This window comes from Hyalella azteca, unplaced genomic scaffold, assembly GCF_000764305.2.
Source record: "Hyalella azteca isolate HAZT.00-mixed unplaced genomic scaffold, Hazt_2.0.2 contig17671, whole genome shotgun sequence".
NCBI classification, from domain to species: Eukaryota; Metazoa; Arthropoda; class Malacostraca; order Amphipoda; family Hyalellidae; genus Hyalella; species Hyalella azteca.
The window spans coordinates 318097-336031 of NW_025947446.1; the positions used below are offsets into that span (position 1 = coordinate 318097).

A 17935-nucleotide genomic window follows, 5' to 3' on the forward strand; every position below is an offset into this window, starting at 1 on the left:
AAGAAGCGTACAGTACGAAAATATCCAAGGAGAAAATAAAACGTTCGTTGATGCAGCAACTTGGAAGTAAAGTATTGATGTTTCTAAAGCTTGTAATCTGATATGAATTTAAAAATGTATCAGTTAATTCATTCATTTCAGTTCACATGAATCTTAGATCTTGTCGGTGACCAAAAACTCTGAGGAGGAAAATGACCATGTCATAAGAACTCACTGCGCGTTATTGTTGAGGCATCACTATAAACGAACATTGCTACATCAAGGAAAGTATAATAAAAAGAATATTTAATCGTTAACAAATTGTACGTGGAGGAACATTCTAAGCTTTTCATGATCCAAGGATCGATCGAATTTCAAATCAAAGTTATCAAATTGAAACACAGAAAATTTATTAATGTAGTCCAACCCCAATCGCGCCCAGTTGACAGTGACCAACGTAATTGAATTATTTGAGGGCCTAGATGATATTGGCCAATGACCATTAAATCATTAATTTATGTTATTCAAATTAAAATATTCTCACATCCAACATTGATTATATCCAAATTTGGATTAAAAAATTAATATCCTGACACAATCGCTGAGCTTCAGAAAGTTTCAACAAATAGTATCAAAACTTTTGACAGTCAGATTAACACGAACTACCTTTCAAAGCCAATGAATAAATTCATATACTTCTGAATCTGTCTGAATATATCGGAATTGGATGAAATCAATTTTTAAATATTTTAAAAATTATCATATGACTGATAAATATAAAGCTTACGGATTACTATAGAAAATGGTTTACTTGTTTACTTCGAAGAAAAATTGCTCAGCCAAAACAGCTCACAAAGTTTGAAATGGACGCTGAGAAAAAGCGAAAGAATTAATTTTCCGCTCAGTCGGATGGAAGAGTTCATTCCGTTAGTGTTGCACGAGGTTCCGTTCGCTCTGTTATGGGAGCGCAGCCGTGCACCACCAATTTTGTGCACCAATAAGCCCTGAATCGAACGCCTTGGATCTCTCCGGACCTACACCAATCAGCCGTGCACCACTCGGCTTTGTCCTCTTCCGGCCTTGACCACCACGGCACCACCTGCCGTGCACCACCAGGCCGCGCATCAAATATGACTTCCAGGCATAGTGGCAAAGCAGAGACTTTTTTAATTTTTTAGAGTTTAGACTCTCCCTCAAGTTCATTTTTGAGTCCTATAAGTAGACCAGTAAAGTATCATGGATACCAGCATCATCATACATAAGAAATTGGTTTAAATCTTGGGTAAATGAGGGAATTAAAAATGAACTGATTCTAAAAAATTTCTAGTTTGTCACTATGCTTCCAGGCATCGTTAAATTGCGCAATTTTACGTTCATCGCATCTGAGGTTAGGTTTCAGATAGCATAGTTCTGTTCCAAAATTTATCGTCCTTCGAAAAGTGGCCGTTCGACCGAGGGCTGGTTCGACCCACGGCCTAGATACGGACGGCTTGACGTGTTGATTGTTGAAGGCTACGACGCTACGTTCCGGAAGGCAGGAATCATGATGGTCCATTACATCCAGGGCAGTGGTGGTCTTCGGCAGGCGACCCCTCTGTTATTAGGGTCATAGTGACAAAGCACAGATTTTTCAGAATCAGTTCATTTTTAATTTCCTCATTTACTTCAGATTTATACCAATTTCTTATGTATAATAATGCTGGTATCCAGGATACTTTACTTGTCTACTTATAGGACTCAAAAATGAACTTGAGGAGAGTCTAAAAACTCTCTGCTTTGCCACTATGAATTTTAGGGTGTAGTCGAGTAATAGATGCAGAAAAGGATGAATTTGAAACTCCTTTTGAAAAATTGAATTTGTTGAGAATTATTACCAGTTTTTCACACTTCGAAGCAACTTTCTAAAGATTCATAAATCACCATGAAACTTTTTATAATTGAGTTTAGGCTCATTTTAAAGGTCATTGCGATTGGCAAGGTAGCGAGGCCATTCCATGGCTTCTGCCATGGACCCAGGCAACTCGTCCTCCACATCATCCAGCGCCAGAGTGGAGGAGGAGGAGGAATTCCATGTGTAATAATAAAATAAACAAAAAAACTTTTGAAAATCATGTTTTCTTAACGAAAAAAAAAAAGAAAAACATCAACTCTTACCTACATAACATTAAAGTTACGTAAAATGTTGTGTAATGTTATGTAAGAGTAAATCACTGTAAATGTTTTTCTTTTTTGTCTGTTAGGAAAATGTGGTTTTTAAACTTTTTTTTTCATTGTATTTAGTTTTGTAAACACATTAAAAATGTGGTTTTAAAAATGGTCTTTTATTTTTATTTATTTTGTACCATTTACCTAGTTTAGCAATTCAAATCAATTTCCAGGGTTGGTAAGTCTGGATGTTCCACAAACAAACTCAATTCCCAACCATGAATTTTTAGGATTTTTACATTTTTTAATTAAAAAACATTTTTATTATTTCCTACTTCTGATGACCAAATCTTGAATTGTTAGGCAGCATAAGCAATTATTTTTAAGCATGCATGCCAAATTCCAAGTTTCTAGGATCTTCAGAAGTGCTCTAATTTAAGGTTTGAATTTCTGATGACAGACATACACACAGACACAAAGCAAAACTAATAAAAATAAAACAAATAAAAAAAACTTTTAAAAACCATGTTTTCTTAACAGACAAAAAAGAAAAACATTCACTCATACATAACATTTAAGTTAGGGTAAACGCGGTATATTCCGACATCGTGGGTAATTCCGTCACCTCTCCAGCTTTTCCTTTATATTAAGCTTTGTTTTAGTTCCATGCGTTTGTTGATGGTTGAAATGGTGACGTCATACATTTGCGCATCAAAATACTGCCAAAACACTAGGTCTTGGCCATCTAGTGGGAAAATATTGAGATCCAAAGAGAGACAATGCAATAAATGCATGCCACCTGGTGAGATCATTGAAAAATTTGTCAAATTTGACGGTTGACCTTGCTCTACCAAATAGTGAATAACTGTTTTTATAGGAAGAATATTATGGTTTGAGACTTTTAAATACGTCTGTGAATATATTAGGAATCCTTTAAGTATACTTGTATTCGCTGATTTCAAGTCGTAAATAAATAGATGATTAAGTTGAAAAATGGATTTAGACACAACTGACACATGAAAACTAATTCCAACACAACTTGAATTGGACACACACAGATCGTTCTAAGCTTTGTACAAAAATTGAAATTTGCTTAATTAAAAGCCTAATAGCTGTTAATTAAAACGTAATTAAGTAGTGTTCAATATTCGTTAGTGTTCTAATTCAAAGCCATGTTGTATCCCAATACAGCTCACACAGCGAACGGAATTCGAACACGTGGATGTCGGCATTATGTATCAGTTAAATTCGAAGTGCTGACGCAATACGACTCACCACGTGCCGAATATTGCCACACACAGTGTCGGAATATAGGGATTTGGTAGGTTTGCATTCTAAAGGCTTTTAAATAAATATGGCAACATTTTGTGACGTTTCATCGTTGCTGGCGCATAGTACGGTGTTTTGCAAGTCAAATAAAGCAAACAGAACTCGACTAACGCATACGGTTATTTTTTTATAGTTTTTCATTTCTCGATGCGTCCTTAATGTGTCGGAATATACCGCGTTTACCCTATGTAAAATGTCATGTAATGTTATGTAAGAGTAAATGTTTTTCTTTTTTGTCCATTAAGAAAATGTGGTTTTTAAAACTTTTTTTTATATGTTTTATTTCACTATTTTTAGTTTTGTAAAAACCAGAAAGACGTGGTTTTTCTGGTTCGTGGCACAATACAAATCAATTTCTAGGGTTGGAAAGTGTGGATGTTCGAGAAAAAACTCAATTCCAAACCGTGAATTTTTCATGTTTTTTTACTTTTTTAAAAAATTTTTCATGAAAAAAATTTTAAATTATTATTTCTGATGATCAAATCTTGAATTGTTAGGCAGCATAAACATGCATGCCAAATTTCAACTTACTAGGATGTTTAGAAGTACTCTAAATTAGGGTTTGAATTTTTTATGACAGACGGACACGAAACGAAGTCAAGAAAAACGTGGTAACATGGTAAAAACGCGCACATTCTAAAAAACAAAAAGTCAAAGTAAACCAAACCACTCCTTCCAAAAGAGAATGCAATATTAGTTAGCATGATCTAAAATATCAGGATAAATCATAGGCCCAGCAATGAAAGGTATACAAGTAACTGGAAATTAAACAGTAAAACTTAAGAGGAGCAACTTGCTCCTCCTTCAACGTATAGGTTAGATTGCAGGGGCAGGAATTAAATGTTATATATCTTAGGAATAACTAAGTTTAATTGTGACACTTTAAATTGTAACTTTGATCTATCTTTTAAACTAGGATTTTTAAAATGTTAGATGTTGAACCTAACCGCTAATATATATACATATAATTGCAGCCTTCTGTGCACCAATAATATTTGCATTTTTTCAGATAATAAATTTAGTTTGTTGTTTTGATATCAGTTAAATATTTAATAATGATTGAACATAGTACTGACATTCATCATGTAAATTTTGTCAATTACTGCCCATCAGAAATTACAAAATTAGGAATTGATGCCAAAACAAGCACTCTGGCTGTTGTCAGGTAAGAGTATTAAATTAAATTGTCTTGTTTACCTTTCCATGCAAAACCTATCAGTCTGCATAGTTTGACATTTTAGTTATACCAAGTCTTCACATGTAGTTGTGCCTAACTGCACCTGTGCTGTTCAACAAAACTTAAAATAGGTAGGCACGTTGTGGGGACTTAAGGCTTGTACAGATCAGTATGTTTATTATTTTACTTTGATTTTGATTTGGCAAAATCTTGATTTTGTGAAAGCTTCAGAAATCTTGAGAGTTTTGACACTTTTGTTGGTACCTCTAGTTATTGTTAGATTATTGTTTGCTAATCAGCAACACTGGTTGCATGACACTGAATAGAAGTAGAATTTTGTATTCTTTTGGCCTTGGCATCATATTTTTCTTCAGCATATGCACTGGTTTTGTCAAATATACTTACATGTAATTACCTTTTGACTGTTGGCAAAATGAATGTGCCAAACAAAAAAATATATATTTTCAATTTAAATCAAGCTGATCTTGTTTCTATTTTTTGTTTCATTGGTACTCTACTCTGGAAAAGATAACTTGGTTATTATAAATTAGAAAAGACTGTAGGACCCAGATCTATCAGAAGTGGGTCAACTGGAACACATGTGTGTCAGTATACTGCCTTCACAATAAGTACTTCAAAATGCTCATGGTTTTGTATGTTTTTATAAGTAGTTCATCTCTATTATCAAAAGTTGTGTGTGGAAAAAAATTGTTATACTATGTATAGTATTCCATATCATAAGGAAATCATTTGTGGCTCATGTGTAGCTCATGCATACCGTACCTATACATTTCAATCAAATTTATTTACATAATTGGTCTATGTCATTATATAATAGTTCTATTATATAGAAGAAGTGCCCCAAGATAGTTTGCTTTGGATCTGTATAATTGTGGTGGAAAATGGATATGTAAAATATTAGCTAATTTTACTCTTGATATTCAAGTAATTTCAGTATAATGTTTTGTATGACTTAAAAATGTGGTTTGTAAATTATCTTTAAATGTCACAAAATAATCCACAAAGATGGTTGATTACTGCCAGAATTATTAATAAATCAGATTGCAGGTGATAGTTTTTGTGTGAGTTGGCTGTGGTTGGTAAAGTTCAATTCTATGATTTGTTCTCAATGATTGTGAGTTGATTGATGAACTTTACTTTTTGCATCAAAAGGACTTATTGCCTACAGATCTAAATTGTTTTTTCTTTATGATAATTTCACTTAGATTTAGCAACTGGATTTATTAAATATAATTTTTTGTCATGTTGAAAAATTTCATCATTTATACCTACACAAACAAAATTTGATCCAAGTGCTAGGTAATCAAGTGATATTTTATCAATTATTCTTAGTGTGATTTTATCAAGTCTTATTCACATCAATGCAATTTTATGTCATGGTCACCATCAGATGCAGCTCTGTCAACAAATCCATATAAATAAAGTGTTTTTTCATGCTAATTCATTCATGTTCTAAATGGCTGGGAATGATCAAAATTCAAGTTTTGCACACTTTTTCAAGCCTTCAGCTTAGTTCTTATTTATTATTATTAGAGTTGCTCTAGCAGGATTTTGTAGACAGTTAATGGTGTATTTATATTGTGTGTATCAATGCTTATGAAACTTCTTGTATTGTGTTGTAACTCTTTCTAAAGTACTGAATCAGGCTTCATTTATTATTTCTATTCAATATTGTAGGGCTGACAACAGCGTTGAGATATGGAACTGCAATCACCGCCCTGTTCTACTGAAGATCTTAAAAGGTATGTATATTTCCTGAGAGTATCTTTTCTGTTGGACAGTTCACTTACATATCTACTTGAATTTTACTGGACTTTATGTATGGTATATACAATTTATACGTACATCACACATGTTAGAAGTGAATCATGAGGAACATATTTTGTCATTATTCTGTGTTAGTTTTGGAAGAATATTATTGATACTGTCAACCGGGGCTACTCGGGACGGTTTTGAGCGTTTTTTGTTAATAACTTCTTACGATGAAACATTTCATAAACAAGTTTAGGCTCATTTTATAGCTCTTTGCGAGGGCTATCGAATGGCATCTTCAAAAAAATTCCATATGCTATTCCTAAGGTGCCAGAAGCAAAAAAAGAGTGTCCCGAGTAGCCCCGTCGAACGGGGCTACTCGGGACACTGGGAATAAAACTTCATTTTAAAATATTTGAAGCATGCAGAGCGTACTCATCCATTACTAACAGTACATCAAAATAGCGTTTTTCACCATTTTTTTCAGGAATTTTTCAAAGCTAGTAAATGTCGTATTTTTCAACTTCCTTTATACTACATAGATAGGAAAAATGTTGTTGTTTAGGCCACTATATTTAGTTTAGCAATATTCCAATTAGTTTCGCTACTATGACTGTTTTACAACGTGTCAGAGGTGCGTCCCGAGTTGCCCCGCCAGTCCTTGACGGTAGTTTGTGCTTTGATTCTTTACTTTGTTTAGAAAGTTTTATTGAACTACACCATTTGTTAGTGATATGTTGGCAATGTCATAGGTTATCAAAAAGATATTGCTGTGGCAATTATTGATATTTGAGGGGCAGTGAAGAGAATTTGTACTGTATAAGCAAGGCACATTTGGAGGTAACCCTAATTGCTCACAGCCAAACTCTAGGCCCATCTAGTACAACCTTATAAAAATACCAAGTTCATGTGTTGGTTGCAGACACCAAGGTTAATGTGTTGGTTGCAGACATCAAGGTTCATGTGTTGGTTGCAGACACCAAGGTTAATGTGTTGGTTGCAGACATCAAGGTTCATGTGTTGGTTGCAGACACCAAGGTTCATGTGTTGGTTGCAGACATCAAGGTTCATGTGTTGGTTGCAGACATCAAGGTTCATGTGTTGGTTGCAGACATCAAGACAGGTCGTGTGGAGTGCGTGGTGTGGTGCCAGGGTCGTCTGTTTGCCGGCAACCTAGACGGCAGCATCAAGGAGCTCCCCGTCTCCTGCCCCCCCACCAGCCCCTGGAGGAGAAAGCCCATCTCTGTCCCAGGAGGAGCCTGCTGGAGCCTTGCTGTCAACAAGGAGCAGACCATTATTGCTGTAAGACTTCATTTGAGTGTTATTAATGCACCCTGAGAAAATGAGAATTGTTGAGAAAATGTGATAATTCATTACAATTGTTGTTATGCTTAATTTGACTTTTCTATCTCCAATGTATGCTCCAAATTTTTTGTCACTTCCTCTTTCTTGAGTTTTAAATTAGGTATGTAAATCTGTTATTCACAATTGAAGACATTTTATTCATTTTTGCAAAGTTAGATAGGAGCCATTAGACCAGCACCAAGAAATTTTCTCAGTGTTTCCACTCTCTCTTAAATTAAATGAAGTTAGATTGCTGTGGAGTCAGCTGAGTAAAGCCTTGACAAGCAGGCAGACCAATGCCTGGGCTGGTCAAGCCCATGTCACTTCAGCTTCAGGTTACCGCCACTAGTGGCTTTTCTAGACTGGGAAATAACCTGGGTCCTATTATCCAAATAGTGACACACTTTACCCCCAGGCTAAACCGGGTCAGAATGACCCACTCGAAAGCAAGGAGTGCATTGCTATTTTGAAAAATATCTGCTTCTTCATTATTGCTACAAGTAATCCAGACTTGTTCAGTATTGGCTGGTTTTGCATCTAGATTTATTGAGTATTTAACTCATCCTATTTATGTGTTCATTTGCAAGTTTTTGTATTTCATATGTTTCCAATATAAGGGGAAAAGATATCAATAAGGATTGATATCTTTCATTGATATTTTTTTACTCTGCATTATATAGAATTCTTGACAAAATTGCATGCACATGCATGCATGCAATGAAATGGGCTGAACTGACTGCTCCTTTGAGTAAAACAAATTTTCATTTTTTATATATATATATACAGGGAAACTTGATCATATATGCACCAAGTCCTATAAGAAGTCTGATAAATTGACAAATTTAGTCATTTCTCTTGTTTGTATAAGGTTGTCAGGCAGTCATTTGACTTGATTGTACAGTAAGGTTATGACCAGGTTACTCATCAACTAATCATGTGCAGGCCAGCAGTGACGGAGGACACATTTCTCTCTTTGCTGTGCTGGAGGATGACTTGCAATTTGAATCCATCATTGAAAAACTTCCCAGTAAGTCAATAAGAAGAACTGGTAATCTAACTGCATTATTCCATATTTTTGGTGATTTTTAAGATGTTTTCATTTAGATATAAAATTTTTATGTTTCAAAAGTTATACTCTGGTACCTTGAATTATAAAATTAAATATGGTTCTTCTATGGCATAGTATCTAAGAAGGTATGTACGTGCCAAGCTAATATTAGGTCTTGTTAGCTCATCAGTTTCTACAAAAGTCTGTGTATATCAATCCTATTTCTGTCCTATTTTGCTGTCAAAGAAAACCTCAATATCGTTGAATCACTATTATTATTACCATACATTTGATGCTCTATGGCAGTTGCCTAAATTCCAAAATCATAGCCGCACTGGTCATGCTCAGCATAAATTTGATCACTTGTGCATTCAGCACAAAAAGTTAGCTAATGTGATAGCTCAAATGCTTTCCTGTGGCTTTTTTCCTGGAATTTGTCTGTTGAAATTTCTCCATGTCATCTTTTTGAAGGAAATTTTTGGCAATCAATATCAGCATTTTCATTTAATATTAATCTCACTTGAAATCAATTTCATGACACAGGGTTTTTTTTCAGTGTGATTCGAAAAAACATCGTTGTGCTATAATTGGTGCATGTTACATGCGATCTAAGATAGGGCCAGAATGTGGCAGCAGATACTTGGTATCTTAATTAAAAATGAATATAATGTTGATTTAGCTTTAGAAGGGACAAGGATAGATTATTGATGCTGGTGTTTGCTGCGGCAGGTCGCGTGGTGAGCCTCGCCTGGCATGAGGACGGTAACTACATTGCTGCAGCGTGCGGCAATGCTGTCTACATCCGCTCCTTGCAGCCCAAGAAGGTTGGTTGTCACGCTCATATGGCGGATTGAAGTGCTTATAGAGCTCTCACTCTACTGATAAACCCTGCATGACACCCTCACTCTACTGGCGCATTAGCCATCATCAGTGATATTTGTACCCTAAACACCTGGTAACATCACTTTTATACAAACATTTTACGTACAATAATGTATCGTCATATAACAGCTGTGCAGGATAGCACTTAGTAACATCAGTTTTATACTAAACATTTTACGTACACTAACATATCCTCATATAACAGCTGCACTCAATAACTCTTGGTAACTTAACTTCTATGCTTAACATTTTTTGTACAATAACGTATCCTTGTATAACAGCTGCGCAGGATAACACTTGGTAACATCACTTCTATACTAAACATTTTACGTACAATAACGTATCGTCATATAACAGCTGCGCATGATAGCACTTGGTAACATCACTTTTATACTAAACATTTTACGTACAATAACGTATCGTCATATAACAGCTGCGCATGATAGCACTTGGTAACATCACTTTTATACTAAACATTTTACGTACAATAACGTATCGTTGTATAACAGCTGTGCAGGATAACACTTGGTAACATAACTTCTATACTAAACATTTTACATACACTAACATATCCTTGTATAACAGTTGCGCAGGATCATTGTGCTGCCAGACACGCAGGTGGTGCCAGCGCAGGTGTGGTGCGTCACTGTCCTGCCAGACCTCACCATCGTCGCCGGCGACTCTACGTGAGTGCAACGTGATGACATTGAATTCAATTTTAACATTCAGTGCAGCATTTTCTTGGTCATTTGTTTCCATTATTTATCTTTGTGGAATTTATCGTATCCAAAGAAAGGCGTGCGTTTCATAGCGAAAGCTTGGTTTTCTGATTGCTACCCTCGGCATGTATTTACTTGTTAAATGCAAATGTTGTTAATACAAGCGTGAACTGCTTCACCAACTGCATGTTAGGCCGAATTCAAATGCTGTTAAGGAATCCATTTGAGAACGTCAGCCTGCAACGCAGCGCACGGTACTTGATTAGAACTTCCCATGCTGAAGCAGCGGTCGTGATGATCTAAAAACTAGAGATCGTATCTCATGACCAAAATTAATTAAATCACGAGGTTCCATCGATGGGATTCTATATATTCCCTGCACTACTCAGTGCAACACTTTGCCAATCGTCCTCACTTTGAGGTATAATTGACATTGACTCGATACTAAATCTTTAGCTCCTATGAATACTCTTTTACTCTAACTTATAAATTCTCTTGATATACCCAAGCTGAATTAGTTCCATATGGCTGTGTTCTTGCTTTAACTCTTTTCTTGCAGATGTATTAACGGTCGTATTGAAAGGTCAAGGAGTAAGGCAGCCTAATGTGTTGGTGCAGGAAAGAGGTTTAAGCAGCCTTATTTATTGGTGCATTACAAAATATATAGCGGTTTCAGCGCTTATTAGGCCGGAGGCCTGTCGCCAATTCTTAACATCGCAGAACATACGCAGCTTGTTGTGGGCTTGAACTCGCAACAAATTGTTAGGCAGACCAATTTGTTGGTTCAGGACAGTGTCATGCCGCCCATATTTGTGCAGTTTTAATTATCTTGTATGATTTTGTTGTTCAGGGGCGCGGTGAGCTTCTGGTGCGGGCGGACGTGCACGCAGATCAGTAGCGTGCGCTCCCACGAGGGCCCCGTGCTCGCCTTGGCCGTCAACCCTGCCTCCACCATCGTCTACGCTGCAGGTCAGCCTCCCTTTGTCCTGACCTGCAGGTCAGCCTCTCTTTGTCCTGGTGCAGGTCAGCCTCCCTTTGTCCTGACCTGCAGGTCAGCCTCTCTTTGTCCTGACCTGCAGGTCAGCCTCTCTTTGTCCTGGTGCAGGTCAGCCTCCCTTTGTCCTGACCTGCAGGTCAGCCTCTCTTTGTCCTGGTGCAGGTCACCCTCTCTTTGTCCTGACGCAGGTCAGCCTCTCTTTGTCCTGACGCAGGTCAGCCTCCCTTTGTCCTGACGCAGGTCAGCCTCTCTTTGTCCTGACGCAGGTCAGCCTCTCTTTGTCCTGACGCAGGTCAGCCTCCCTTTGTCCTGGTGCAGGTCAGCCTCTCTTTGTCCTGACGCAGGTCACCCTCCCTTTGTCCTGGTGCAGGTCAGCCTCTCTTTGTCCTGACGCAGGTCAGCCTCTCTTTGTCCTGACGCAGGTCAGCCTCCCTTTGTCCTGGCGCAGGTCAGCCTCTCTTTGTCCTGACGCAGGCCAGCCTCTCTTTGTCCTGACGCAGGCCAGCCTCTCTTTGTCTCGACCTTCCAGGCAAATGACGGTCAATCGACGTAAATTCAGCGTTTAATTGACGTAAATTCAACGTGTAAAGGCTTCGTCTGCGTTGATGTAACACCATGTGCATAGTAAATTCTGTCCTCTGATGCCCTCGTAGCTCTGGAGCAATGTTTTTTGTGTATGCACAGTAATCGGATACGATAAAGACTGCTGGGTTAAGTAAATTAATTTAGAATTAGAGTATATATATTTTTGTTATGGCATACATCATTACTTGAAACGCTCACACTGTTAACGATGGATTAGAATTTTTGAACTATCAGGATAACGATACCGCTTCATTTACCTCCACTCCCTCGTTTGACACAATTAACTCTCCCGATGCACGTGATCAAGTTAGCTTCATTTGTTCTCAAATCAAGCATTGAAAATGATTGGTGTAACTTCATGCTGATCGTTCTCTCCCCAGCAACTTTTTAACTTCCAGCCAGCAAATAGTAGCGCTTGTGTTTCAGGAACCAATCTAATAATTTATAGCTAAAGAAAAGCTTTTCTCTATAGGTACTCTATAGCTTTCATCGAGTCCCTTTTAGCTGCACTCCGTACGTCGTATGTGTTTTATCAATTGTATTTCAGAGGCAGTGCATACCAGTTAGTCTATAGCAAGACACTTAAACTTATTCTCTGTGCAATTAGTTTCATTTTTTCCTCTTTTCTTGGGGGTATTTTACACTGAGATTATTTTACAAGCTTTTTTATTAGGTTTCACGTCTGACCTTCTATGGAACGTCTCGATGTTTATGCAGTTGCTCAGAAACATTGTGATTTCTCACAGCATTTTTCCCTCTTTTTGCTAGATAGAGGCCAGTAGCACTTCTTCCATTGAAGATTTTTCCTTCCTTTTCCTTCGTTTTTGCCTCCACCTTATCCTTCTTACTTCCGTCCTGCCACATCCTGCGTGGGCGCCGGCACACTCAACAGCAACTATCCTGCCAACAAACAACAACAAAATAGCCAACTACCTTCCAACAAACCGCAACCGCTTTGCCATCAAGTTCATCACGTGTAAAAATGACTAAACTTCTCTCCCTCAATACAAGCCTTTGACCCAATTCAAACCGCACAGGTCTCATGCCATTGACCTACTTCTCGCCATGCAGGTCACACTGACCCACTTCTCGCCATGCAGGTCACATTGACCCACTTCTCGCCATGCAGGTCCCGTTGTGACCCACTTCTCATCCTGTAGGTCCCATTGACCCACTTCTCGCCATGCAGGTCCCATTGACCCACTTCTCGCCATTCAGGTCACTTTGACCTACTTCTCGCCATGCAGGTCACACTGACCTACTTCTCGCCATGCAGGTCCCACTGACCCACTTCTCGCCATGCAGGTCACATTGACCCACTTCTCACCATGCAGGTCACATTGACCCACTTCTCGCCATGCAGGTCACATTGACCCACTTCTCGTCATGCAGGTCCCACTGACCCACTTCTCACCATGCAGGTCCCACTGACCCACTTCTCACCATGCAGGTCCCACTGACCCACTTCTCATCCTGCAGGTGTGGACCCCAAGATCCAGAGCTACGCGTACAAGAGCAGCGCGCAGCAATGGCACGCCTCCCACCTGCTCGAGAACCACACGCACGACGTCGCTTCTCTCGTCGTCGGCCCCAACGGCCGCATCTACTCCGGCGGTGCGTAGAATTCACTTCACTTGTAGCTATTTTATAAATTCGATTTCTATCTTAAAATCATCTAGTTATTACTTATGTCATGTAATCAATGCCAAGATGTACTTTTTTCGAAAGATTGGCAGTTCGCAAGCCAAATTCGTCATATACCTGAATTTTATTCATAGTAAACTGTTTACACGATCAATACATTGGTTATTGTATTCAGCAAATGTTAATCTGCATTAAGAAATCTTATGGCGTCGTGTGATGCGGACTTCTCCGCTAGCTAATTTATAGACCTCCTCACAGTGTCTATTCATTACTTGGTACAACAACAATGATTATACGGAATGAGGAGACACTGTAAGACACAACAATGGTTATACGGAGCGGTCAGATACTTCTGTCACTCCCAAAATAGCATAGGATCTACGCAGTTGATTGCATTGATGTTCAGTATATGAATAACTCTGCGAACACATCCTCGTATTGGCATTGGTGAGCGGCTACAGAGACTACATTATACTACGGTCGCACCGGCTTCTTTTAGATAATTCTATTAAAGATCCTATTTTTTGATTTACTTGAACATGCCGATGTTGAGTGAACACTTGGTTCGTACGCGTCTCACGTAAGCTGCTATATCAACTTCTGCCTCCCCCTCTCTCTTCATCGCCACGACCTGTGCTGCTGTTTACTAACCCCCTTCTCCCCTACAGGAGTGGACACGCAGCTGGGGGTGTCATGGTACCCTCCCAAGACGGTGTTCCAGCTCAGCAGCCGCCCTCCCGACGACCACGTCAGCGTCGCCGGCGACTCCGTCCTGCTGGTGTCGCCGGGCGAGGGCGTCAATTGGTGGCGCCTGGGCGCCGCCTCACCCACCAACACAACGGGCGTGCAGCCCCTCAAACAGGTTCTTCTTTTGAATTGATTAATTCCCTTCTCAAGTGTCTGTATTGTTAGGGTTGCGGCCGCCTGTTAAACAATACTTTTATTTATCTTTATTTGCTTCTCATGATTTATTCACACTTGCCAAGCTCCACTTTCCCGAGTTTACAATTGCATGTAGTTAGGTTCTTAGTTGTCTTGTCAGCTTATGTAGCCCTGTTGACTAGGTTAATGTACTAATTTTTACTAGTGCCTGCCAAGGTTCCTTTATCTATTATTATTATTATATATTTTTTAATTTTTCTGTTAATTGTTCTCGCGCTCTGTGTGATGAAGAACAATCTCCTCCTGCCATGCGCTCCCTCTCCCCTCAGTCCCACGTTCTCACTGCTACACGCAGTAGCGGAGCAGGAAACTAACGTTCAACTATCCACCCAAGTGAAAAATTTTCAGCGCCGATTTCTTACGTACTATCTCGAAATTATGGTATTTTTAATGAGAGAATAGGAGTGGCCCGTTATCTGTAACTCGCATGTTTCAGGACCGCGTGTTGGTGGCGCGCATCGAGACGCGTGGCGACGCTGTGAGCTGCGCTCTCAGCCCCACAGCGACCTGCGCCGCCTGCATCACCAGCGCCCACCGTGTCGCCGTCTGGCGCCTCATAGCGCCGCAGGTGAAGCACTTAAATTACCCTTTTAATCATCCTACAATTACTCTATTAATAATCTTTAAAACGCCCTTAAATCACACTATAATACAACAATAAAAACACCTCCAAATTCCCTCTAAAATACTCTGAAAAGCAGCAGTGTTGTGTGATGTAGTGAGCAGTGTTGGGTGATGTAGTGAGCAGTGTTGGGTGATGTAGTGAGCAGTGTTGGGTGATGTAGTGAGCAGTGAGTGATGTAGTGAGCAATGTTGGTGATGCAGTGAGCAGTGTTGTGTGATGTAGTGAGCAGTGTTGGGTGATGCAGTGAGCAGTGTTGGGTGATGTAGTGAGCAGTACGCATAATATCCATGTATGGTGTCACCGTGCAGGGCGCACAGCAAGCGTCGCTGCAGCGGCTGCGCGTGGAGACAAAGGGCGCCGCCCCCGCGGTGCTGAAGGTGGCATGGCTGGGGGACACGGCGCTGGCGACCGTTGCACTCGACGACTCTGTACAGGCGAGTGCTGGACACGCGTTCTTGTAAACCTCTGTACTTTGTACGACTGATGCGACCTTAAGTGTTGTATTAGGATATAACTTTCAAGATGTAAATATGACATCGTATATATCTGCTTCAGATTTGGGACGTGACAGAAGCGGCCGTGAACCTGCGCTGCTGCGTGCGTCTGCCACGCCACGCGACGTCGCAGCGCGAGGGTGACGAGGGCTGCGAAGGCAGCGTGCTGCACCTCAGCGCTGCGGACGACGGCAATTGGCTGGCCCTGGCCACCGTCCACCGCTGTTTCGTCCTCCACGTCCAGTCGGTCTGTCCATCAACGCCTATATATGCACACTAATCTTCTTCAATGCTATTAACATTTGGCTGACTGGTAACTCACCGTCTGAAGACGAAGGTTTAACATTATGTCAACAAGTGCATTAAGCCGGCAACGATTCGAGCTTCTAAGAGCCTGGTCACTGGAGTTACTGTCAGTAGACAACGCTTTATTTTGTTGATACATCTTCTCTCATGTCGAGAGTCCTTCAACTTCATGATGCTGCTTTTCATTGGTCAACGCACAAACGAGTTTATCATGCTCTGCATTATTTTCGTGTTGTTAAAATCGTATGAGTAGCTCCAAGTTTCATTCAAATTGGCGTATATCTTACATATTGTTCAAGTCGAGTTTATATCGTACTAATTTATCTCCATCTCAACAGGGCTCCATCACTGAGATGCCGCCACACCGCGCGGCAATTTCCTCGATATGTGTGGCGACAGAGGCGCCCGCGAAGCACCGCCGCGCGGCGAGCGGTCGTGTGGTGGTCGCGTACGCAGATTTGTCGCTCGCGGAGTACAACCTCCACGACGGGACCATCACTACCTTCGGGGAGAAGCTGTCCTCCGTCCTGACCAACATACAGAGCGATTTGCCTGTGACTAACATAAGCTGGTGCCCAGCTCGAGAAATGTTATGCCTCGGCGATTGCTCTAAAATTATTTTCATTAATCGGAAGGTGTTATTGGAGTATGATTGGAGTTCCCTACAACTTTCAAATATGCCTGGATATCAGGAATATCATGAGCTTAAAAGTAGATTAGAGAAAAATGTGAACCTCTCGGCCAGTGATTACAGGAAGCAGGAGGTCATGCTGGAGCGAAGATTAGAAAAGCTAGAAATTATTCAGGATGAAATGAGATTGCAGACGTGGCAGAACTTGACGTCAACGATCACTCGTCCTGACGACGTGTTACTGGCTGCTAAGCTCGTGTCGTCCCACCAGCTGGTCGCGGTGCAGCTCAAGAAAGATGAGTTTCTCGAGCACCTGCCCGGGCCGCTTAGAAAGTATAAGCAATCATTCTTGTAACGGATGGAACCATTCTCTTCAGAGTGACGTATTGAAGCACGTTTTGTCACTCGAAGGGTGCCTGTGCTGGTGCCGAAGAATAAACTGTTCTAACCGGATAAACAAATTTATTCTTTCCTAACAAAATTTGGAAATGCTTACGTCTTGATCGTTCAGTTAGACTCGTTTTAAAATTAATTTTATGAACTAATATGTAGAACTGTGGGTTGAATATTACATTCAAATTATTAACTTGACCCAGGCAAATTTGCTTATGACTGCCCATTGCTCTTACCTGGAGCGTGAGCATCTCTTCTCTGAATCTGATGATATCTTGTCAATGATCCTCGTCCTCGCAGGGGGCCAGACTTGTGGTCCGGCTTGGGGGAATGCACATCCCCCCGATCCCTAGTGCACCCACAGCCCGGTTCTTACGATGAATTTATCCCTACAGTTATGGTATCGACCGTTTTTCTATTGATGGTAGTCATAGTTGCATTATTTATTATTCACGTGAATGGTTAAATTAATTTTGCAATTTTTTTTACGCAGGGCTAAAGGCCCACCAGAGTTCTTCGTGTCAAGCTTGGAAAGTTACATACATTTAATGAATCGTAAACTAAACTTATTAGGTCATCAACGATATTAATAAGTTAGTTATTTACTCGTACATTTTTAGTTTCAGAATTTCAGAGCATACACGCATTCAGTGCTGTGTTATGCTCAGAATTGTTCGTGAAGAATCAATTGCTAGAGCTTGTTGTAGAATTTGATTCGTAATTTTTACAATTAAATCGCTACTTTTTTACAAGACTTCTCTTTAACTTCACTTCTTGTTTGTCTGTCTGTCTGTCTGTCTGCTAAAAATCTTATAATCGATATTTAACACACTTCTACATGTCCAATCGATCTGAAATTTTGCACACTTGCGTAAAGTTGAAGACAATGCATGAATCAATTTACAGAATAAATAATTTTATA

The 17935-nt window shown here is 39.8% G+C and overlaps 1 protein-coding gene across 1 annotated transcript; it reads left to right on the forward strand.

The window, feature by feature from the left end:
- Positions 1-4467: 4467 nt before the first annotated feature.
- On the forward strand, positions 4468-17071 carry LOC108679652 (U3 small nucleolar RNA-associated protein 4 homolog). Its single transcript, XM_018168308.2, has 13 exons — positions 4468-4618; positions 6329-6393; positions 7515-7705; positions 8690-8774; positions 9525-9619; positions 10263-10363; positions 11247-11365; positions 13458-13592; positions 14291-14484; positions 15001-15132; positions 15498-15623; positions 15745-15930; positions 16328-17071. Exons 1-13 carry the CDS (start codon positions 4509-4511, stop codon positions 16973-16975), a joined length of 2187 nt encoding a protein of 728 aa, XP_018023797.1. The 5' UTR covers positions 4468-4508; the 3' UTR covers positions 16976-17071.
- Positions 17072-17935: the final 864 nt, after the last annotated feature.